Here is an 8,759-nt window from a genome sequence, read left to right on the forward strand (position 1 = left end):
CCCCCCCCCAGTGCCTGGAAGTGGGAAAATCTTATGCCAGAACCCAGGGACCTGGAATCCTGGAGGGAATCTGTAGAAAGTTCTGGAATGCTAAGGATGGACCAGGCATCATTTTAAGTGCTTTACATCCATCAGTGCTGGGTGTGTTGGGTGGCTGTGGTTTCTCTGTCTCGTTTTGTTTGTACTGGGGTGAAACCCAGAGGCGATTTACCCCTGAGCCACATTCTCACATTTTTTTTCTTTTTTGTGGTGCCCGGGGGTCAAACCGAGGGCCTCATGCATGCTCCCCAGCCCTTTTTATTTTTTTATTTTGAGAACAAGGTAGCGCTAAGTTGCTTAGGGCCTCATTAAGTTGCTGAGGCTGGCTTTGAACTTGTGATCCTCCTGCCTCAGCCTCCGGAGTTGCTGAGATTACAGGCATGCGCCACTGTGCCTGGCTCCCAGCCTATTTTTTTATTTTGAGACAGGGTCTGACTGAGTTGCTGAGGCTGGCCTCAAACTTGGAGATCCTCCTGCCTCAGCCTCCTGAGTCACCAGGATTGCTTCTTGCTGTGAAGCTCAGTTTTTTTGTTTTTGTTCTTTATTTAAAAGATATGGGGTCTCAGGCTGGGGATGTAGTTCAGTTGGTAGAGTGCTTGCCTGACATGCACAAGGCCCTGGGTTCTAATCCCCAGCACCACCAAAAAAAAAAAAAAAGAGAGAGAGAGAGAGAGAAATGGGGTCTCTCTGATGCTCAGGCTGTTCCTGAACCCCTGAGCTCAAGCAGTCCTCTCTCTCCAGCTTCCTGAGTCGCTGCGACAACAGGCAACCTGGCTCACTTGAGCATATATATCTCAGGAGATGGCTGCTGTTCACATCCCGCTTTACACTGGGGATGCTGAGGTTCAGGGAGGCCGATGGCTTGCCCAGGCCGTGTGCGTGTGCCTCTTGTAAACAGCAGAGGGTTGTCCAGCAGGGGTTCCAGCTCGGCTTCTGACCCACCAGCCCTTCCTGCAGGTGGAGGAGCGCTTCTCCCGGGTACCGGAGCCGGTTCAGAAGCGCATCGTCTTCTGGTCGTTTCCACGCAGTGAGCGGGAAATATGCATGTACTCCTCGCTGGGCTACCAGCCCCCGGAGGGCGAGCAGGACGCCCGGGTGCCCTTCACCCGCGGGCTGCACCTGCTGCAGAGCGGGGCTGTCGACCGGGTGCTGCAAGTGGGTGAGTGTCTGTCCCCAGCCCTCCAGGGAGGTCCAGCGCAGGCGGGGGTGCAGGGGGGCTGTGGTGGAAGCTTCCAGACCTCGGGCTTGGAGGCCCAGGTAAGGTCAGCGGAGAGACTGTCACCTCAGATATGGTCCTAGACCTTGGGCAGCAGGAAATGGGGGCAGGGAGGTCCCAGAGTGGACACGAGGCCCAAGCAAGGCTGAGCGCAGAGACAACAGTCACCCCACATCCTGGCAGAGGCCCCTGACTGGGGCCTGCAAGGGGACCAGCACAGCGGGTTGAGATGGTCTTAGACCTCGGGCCTCAGGCCCAGCTGGGCTTGGGCGCAGGTTGTGAGCTGCAGGTGGAAGGCAGACCTCGGGCGGCTGAACTGGGGACCAAGGGAAGAGGTGGGATCAGAGGAGCAACCAAACCATGGGTGAGAGAAATGTCTAGACTGCAGACAGAGGGATCCGGCGATACGATGGAGAGTTCAGAGCCAGAGGTAGGAGCGATCCCAGACCTGGGACCAGGTGACAGGCGGACCCAGACACGCAGAGCCAGGCGAGAGCTGGTCAGAGCTCAGGCAGAGAGGCTGGGGTCAAGGTCAAGAGCCATCTGCAGCACAGCAGTGACTGCAGGTCACAAAAATGTGTTGTGTATTATATAAAGAACCAGGAGGAGGAATCGGAAGCTTTCAAGCACAGAAATGGTCAGTGCTAGAGGAGCAGGAAGGCCGATTCTCCAGACTGGGTCATCACACGTGTGGACGGTGCCGAGTTATCACCCACACCCTGTACATGTGTGGGATTGTTATGTGCCAATTAAAGAAATGATTAAAACCGAATTTAAAAAAGAAGGGTTTAGGGCCATCGTGGAGGGATGGTCTCGAACCTAAGGCAGTGGAGCCGAGGTAGGAATGTCGAGTAGAAGTTTAGGGTCAGATATGAGAGGCAAGCCTTGGACCTCAGGCGGCGGGGCCCAGGTGAGGACAGAGGCCCGAGTCCAGAGCTGGGGGAGGAAGCTGACCTAGACCTCAGGCAGCGGGGCCCAGGTGAGGGTTGGGGGAAGGTTATGAACTAGAAGGAGAGGAGGGGACTGCAGAGCTGGAGCTGGGGGGGATGGGGAGGAAAGGCCTCAGACCTCAGGCGGCGGGGCCTGCAAGGGGACCAGCACAGCTGTGCCAGGAAACAAGCCCAGCCTGGCACTCTAGCCTCCTGGGTGGCAGGCCATGGCAGGGACCAGTCAGCTGTCGAGCCCCCCTTGCCTGGACAGTGCCCAGATGTCCACAGGCTGCTGGCCTCCTCTGGTATGAGGAAGCCATGTCTCTGTGTGACGCGGGCTGGCCCAGGCTGCCCAACCAGTCGGATGAGCCTGAGAGACACCTGGGCTGCCCAGGGGCCAGGGAGGGGCAGGGGGTACGGGGGTGATGTGGCCCCTAGCCTGCCACATCAGCCCCTCACTCTCAAGTGTCACCAGCCTTTAGCATCTTCCGAAATCCCGGGCGGTATCCATGGTAACCCAAGGACTGACAGACCATCTTGAACTTGGGGACTGTGGTACACTGTCACTGGAAGGAGAAGGAGGGTTTGCCCAGGACTGAGCTTTACACCAGTGTCCTGAACATTTGTCGCATATTTGGTCACTTAATTTCTCTGTAAATCCAGGGGGCGTCGTTAGCATTCCAGTTGGACAGTCGGGAATCGAGGCACAGGCAGGGCTCAGCTGGGCTGTGCAGGGGGACGGGGCCACCGGGGTCTGGGTTGACACACCAGGCTGTGGCCTCTGCTTGTAGGATTCCACCTGAGCGGGAACGTCAGGGAGCCCGGGGCCCCCGGGGAGCCGGAGCACCTCTACCACGTCTCCATCAGCTTCGACCGCTGCAAGATCACGTCCGTGAGCTGCGGCTGTGACAACCGAGACCTCTTCTACTGTGCCCACGTGGTGGCCCTGTCCCTGTACCGCATCCGGCACGCGCGCCAGGTGGAGCTGCGGCTGCCCATCTCCGAGACGCTGTCCCAGATGAACCGGGACCAGCTGCAGAAGTTCGTGCAGTACCTCATCAGCGCCCACCACACCGAAGTGCTTCCCACCGCCCAGCGCCTGGCCGACGAGATCCTGCTGCTGGGCTCCGAGATCAACCTGGTGCACGGTGAGGGCGCATGCGCGAGGGCAGCCGCTCAGCCCACGGCCATGGGGGTCGCTCGGTACCAGGCGCCTCGGTGCCTGCCGTGGCGGGGCAGACGGCATTGCCTGCGCAGACCCAGGGCACGTCCCCAGTGAGTGGCAGGTCCTGGTTATACTTGGCCTTGGGGCAGATGAGTGGTCAGGAACCAGGACTTGGGCAGAGGGTGGGGGCCAGAGGGAAGAACCAGTGTGCAAGGTCCTCCCAGGGTGGAGACGGCTCAGAATCCGGGGCGCAGGCCTGCGTGGGTGGGTGGAGGGCGTGAGGATGGGGGTCGTGGGAGGGGCCTGAGAGACGCAAGGGCTTGCCAAGGTGGGGTGGCGGGAAGAGAGCAGCTGAATGAGCAGTGGGCGGGGCATCGGAGGGGGACTCTGGGCGGGGCTGGTGGGTGCAGAAAGCTGGGATCAGGGGGTGAACTGTGGTGTGGGAGAATAAGTGGGGTGAGTGCATGGGTGGTGAAGGACGATGGAGGGTGAGTAGGCGCTGGTGGTGAGGAAATGGGTGGGAGGCTCTGGCAGTGGACAGTGGGGTTGGCGGAGAGCGGAAGGACCAGCGGAGGCCCAGCTTGGGGTGCGTCGTGGGTGCCGGGAGGGTCTGCAGTGTGGATGGACGTGTGGTGGCCGTGGAGGGTGGGTTTGTGTGGGATGGACGGACAGGTGGAGGGTGTTTTGAGAGGGACTGTGAGCGGCTGGTGGACACAGGGAGGTGGCAGGGGCAGGGACTAATTGGATGGGGGTTAGCAGGTGTGGGGGTTGATGGTGAGTGGGAGGGTGGGGATCCCGAGTGGTAGATGCACGTGGGTTGAAAACCTGGGGCAGTCAGCCGGTGGAGTGATGGGATGGGTATGTAGGTGGAAGGGCCATGGGAATTATGGGTTGGGTGGCCGTGTGGTCATGTTCAAGGGGTCAGGATATGTGGGCTGATGGGGGCCATGGTAAGGTGGATAGAGACAGGCATAATGTGGCTTGGCAGATGTGTGTTTCAGGTGGGATGGATGGATGGGTGGGTGGGTGGATGGATGGATAGGTGGATGGTAGATGGATGGGTGGGTAAATCAATGAGTGGGTGCTATCCTGAGTGGGATAGGTGAGTGGATGAATGGGTAGATGGATAGATAGCGTTCGGTAGATGAATGGATGAGATGGATGACTAAGTGGGTGAGTAAGTGGATGGTATTCGGGGCAAGATGGATGGATAAAGGGACTGGTGGGTGTATGGGTAGATGGATGGACAGATGGATTGGTAGGTGGATGGGTGGAGGGAGGGATGGACAGACAGGAGGGTGGGTGGTGCTTACTCTAGGAGAAATGGAACTTTGGGATAGACGGGGTGACTCAGAGGACTCGATGGGGAAGGGGGGACAGACACCCTCTCTCCCACCCCAGCCTGGGCTTCCCTTCACCCACCCCTGCCTTCCTGCAGGTGCCCCCGACCCCACAGCAGGTGCGGGCATCGAGGACGCCAACTGCTGGCACCTGGATGAGGAGCAGATCCAGGAGCAGGTGAAGCAGCTGCTGTCCAATGGCGGCTACTACGGGGCCAGCCAGCAGCTGCGCTCTATGTTCAGCAAGGTGCCGCATGGGCACGGGGCACGGGGGCTCAGAGGCCCAGCCCTGGCACCCCACACCCTGCTCACAGCCCTGTCCCCGTGCAGGTGCGGGAGATGCTGCGGATGAGGGACTCCAACGGGGCGCGCATGCTCATCCTCATGACGGAGCAGTTCCTGCAAGACCCGCGCCTGGCCCTGTGGCGGCAGCAGGGCGCGGGCATGACGGACAAGTGCCGGCAGCTGTGGGACGAGCTGGGTAAGGCTCCCTGCCCAGGTCTTGCTCCCCCGATAGGAGCATGTCCCTGGATCCTCCTCCATTTATTGAGCACCTCCAACATGTGGGTGCTGTACAGGATGCTGGGAGAGAACAGACAGACAGGTCCTGCTCTCGGGGGCTGACATGGGACAGGAGAGGGACAATGAAATACCAAACTATTGTCCCTCAGTATCCAAGGGGGATGGGTTCCAGGACCCCCAGGGACACAAAAATCTGTGTGTGAGTAAGACCCTCATATAAAAAAGAAAAATGGGCTGGGGGTGTCGCGCAGAGGGGGAACGTTGCCAACCTGTGCAGAGCCCTGGGTCCCATCCCAGCACCACAAAAGTAAAAGTAAAATTAAAAATGGCCTACTATGTGCAGAACCTACTCACATCCTTCATATATTACTTATTTATTTGGAGCTGGTGTGAAACCCAGGACCTTGTGCATGTTCAGCACATGTTCTACCTGAGCTGTGCCCCAGCCCTTCCGTGTTCTTAAGTCACCAGGAGATCACTTATAACACCTAACACAGAGGAACGGCCACGGGAGGAGGGTTGCATTGTTTAAGGATTAATGTGAAGGGGGGAAAGTCTGTACGTGTTCAGTACAAATATAATTTTTTTCCCCAAAATATTTTCAACCCAAGGTTGGTTGAATCCAGATAGGTGACCGCTGGATTTGGAGGGCAGATGGTCAGCCTAGGAGGCCAGGGTCAACGTGTGTTAAAGGGGAAAACATGCGAGAGATAAAAAGGAAAACAGAAACATTGAGGGGAGTCTGGCGACCTGGATTTGAATCCTGATTTCTAACTTAAATGACCTTGGATGAGTGTGCTTCCTCCTTGGGCCTGATTTCTCTTACCCATTAAGTGAAGAGACTATTAGCGCCACCTCAGAGGGTCCAGATCAGGAGTGAGCGGAACTGCCCAGGACACAGGGGATGCTCTGTAGTGTCTGGTGGGAATGTGGCCTCCTCCGTGCCTTCTCAGGGGCCCTCTGGGTCTGTGTCATCCTGAGCCCCCACTGCAAACCAGAGGAGCGGGCGGGCTGGCTCCAGCTGCTTGGCACATGGGACAAGCTGGACGTGTGCCCACTGGAAGAAGGCAACTACTCCTTCGATGGCCCCAGCCTGCAGCCCACCATGGCTCCCAGCCCAGGTAGGAGAGGGTTCCAGCTTGCTGTCCCCCACAAACCCATCACCGCTGGCTATGTCCCGACTTTGTATCATGCAACTCTGTCTGAGGGGAGAGAGGGAGTCGGGGAGAGAAGGGAGCCCCAGCTGTTGCTTGTCCTCTCAACCAGGATGGAGGAAGTGGTGAGGGCAGGTGCAGAGGCAGCCTGCAGGACCCAGAGCTGGTCTCCTAGCTCCACCTCCTGTTATCTGTGGAGACAGAGTACAGAGGGAAGAAAACAGGTGTCAGCAAACACAAGGGGGACGTGAGATATTGAAAGGGAGAGGAAGGAAGAGAACAGAAAAGAATGGAGAGAGAGGAGGAAAGAGGCAGACAGGAGGTGGAGAGAGAGGCCGGGGGAGAGGAGAGGAGAAAGGGCAAGCTGGGAGAGAGATGGTCACTGAACCGCTATTCTGCTGTGACCGCCACCAGCAACCCCCACGCATCTTCGAAGGTGCTTTGAGGACTGGGAGCAAGCCCGTGCCCATCCTCTGCCCAGGGTCTGACCCCATGGCGGCACCTGGTGGGGGAAGGTGAGTGTGGCTAGGGCCCCCCTCACTGGACCACACTGGGTCCCTCTCCCACAGGCTCCGAGGAACAGGAAGAGGGGGAGGTGGCGGCCACAGGTTCCCGCCACACGGTATTTGGCCGCGCCCTGCAGGCTGGAGACCTGCACTGGGAAGACCCTCACCTGCAGCGGATCCTGGCCGGAGACTCCTACAGCCCCAGCCTCACAGGCACCATGGGCGGTGACAAGTCAGCCTTCGACCCTCAGGGCCGCCCACTCTGGCTGGGCGAGCCTTTTCCAACTGCTTGTGCCCGGGTGGACACCCTGCGTGCCCATGGGTATCCCCGCCAGGCCCTGCGGCTGGCCGGTGCCATAATCAACACGCTCCGGCTCCAGCGGCGGCATCAGCTTGAGAGCTACAAGCAGCAGAAAAAAGGTGGGGGCGAATAGTCTCCTCATGTCCCTGGGGCGGTGGCGCACGCCTGTCATCCCAGCAGCTTGGGGAGGCTGAGGCAGGAGGATCGCCAGTTCAAAGTCAGCCTCAGCAACTTAGCAAGGCGCTGAGCCACTCAGCGAGACCCTGTCTCCAGATGAACTGTTAACAAGGGGCTGGGGAGGAGGCTCAGTGGTGAGCTCTTGCCTGGGGTGCTGCAGGGCCTGGACTCAGTCCCAGGACTGGGAAAAGAAAAAAACGTTTGGGGACTGGATATGGAGGACAGGAGAAGCCATCCATTGAGTTCTGTGGGCTGGGAACGGGTCACTTAGTTACCAGGAAATTGAACAAAGTGTAATGAAGGATCTTCAGGGTGCTCTGGGCTTGAGAAGAGCCCTGACCCAGTTTGAGGGCTCAGGGATGGCCCAGGACCCTTCCAGAAAAGCTGAGAGAAGGGGAGGGAGGAGGTGCTGCGAGGAGCAACCCACGGGCGGGAGCCTGGCGGAAGAGAGCCAGGCCAGGAGGTCCGGCGGGCACAGCACCCTAGAGAGAAGAAGAGAAGCGTCAAGTGGCCCCTGGGGTCCCAAAACCTATTTGGGCTTTTGAATATCAGAAAGGTGCAGAAGGAGATATTTTGGAAAGCGCCCAGTGTTGTCCCTGTACCTTGCTGGGTGGCCACAGCAGAGCCCCAGGACAGAGCTAGCCTCTGGGTGGGCAAGTGGTGAGACTCTGGAGTCAGGAAAAGGAACCCCCAAGAGGCCCTCGCGGAGGGGTGGGATCGAGCGCCCTCTTTCTGCCTGCAGAGTTGCTCCAGAAAGGCGCCACCTGCATCACCAACCCCGAAGGCTGGGTGGGCCACCCCCTGGACCCCATTGGCTGCCTCTGCAGGGCACTCCTGGAGGCCTGTCGCCTGGAGGAGGAGACCCTCTCCCTTTACCCAGGTACCCACAGGGGGAAGCCCTGGAGGACCTGGGACACACTCTTGCTGTTAGCCACGCCCTGCTATTGGCCACGCCTCCTGGCGCTCTGGAAGCGGATGGGCCCGGCTTCTGAGTGAGGCCACCCATAGACCTAGCGACCACCAGAAGGGGCCCTGTGGCGAGTGCTGGGAGATAGGGCTGCCCCCTGCTTCACCCACCGCTGTCGTGGTGCTTGGGCCCAGAGACCCCAAGAAAGGGGGTCCACGGTCGGTAGCTCCTGTCCCCTCTCCCTCAGACTCAGGACCCGAGAAGCGGAAGGTGGCCTACCAGCACGTGCCAGTGCCCGGGAGCCCTGGGGAGTCCTACCTGGCGCTGGCACTAGAGGTGGCACTGCTGGGGCTGGGGCAGCAGCGGGCCCTGCCCGAGGGGTTGTACGCCCAGGACAAGGTGGTGCGCAACGAGGAGCAGCTGCTGGCGCTGCTGGAGGAGGTGGATCTGGACGAGCGGCTGGTGCAGGTGCTGCGCAAGCAGGCGGGGCTGCTGCTGGAAGG

At 59.4% G+C, this 8,759-nt stretch overlaps 1 protein-coding gene across 1 annotated transcript in view; it reads left to right on the forward strand.

Moving 5' to 3' along the window:
- Window positions 1-8,759, forward strand: part of Zswim4 (zinc finger SWIM-type containing 4) — a 28,406-nt gene that overhangs the window by 8,335 nt on the left and 11,312 nt on the right. Inside the window, exons 4-11 of the mRNA XM_048795340.1 lie at window positions 997-1,198; window positions 2,976-3,332; window positions 4,788-4,936; window positions 5,020-5,170; window positions 6,165-6,332; window positions 6,935-7,291; window positions 8,092-8,229; window positions 8,504-8,756. Coding sequence (XP_048651297.1) covers window positions 997-1,198; window positions 2,976-3,332; window positions 4,788-4,936; window positions 5,020-5,170; window positions 6,165-6,332; window positions 6,935-7,291; window positions 8,092-8,229; window positions 8,504-8,756 — 1,775 coding nt within the window. The remainder of the gene's footprint in view (window positions 1-996; window positions 1,199-2,975; window positions 3,333-4,787; window positions 4,937-5,019; window positions 5,171-6,164; window positions 6,333-6,934; window positions 7,292-8,091; window positions 8,230-8,503; window positions 8,757-8,759) is intronic.

This window comes from Marmota marmota, unplaced genomic scaffold, assembly GCF_001458135.2.
Source record: "Marmota marmota marmota unplaced genomic scaffold, marMar, whole genome shotgun sequence".
Lineage (NCBI taxonomy): Eukaryota > Metazoa > Chordata > Mammalia > Rodentia > Sciuridae > Marmota > Marmota marmota.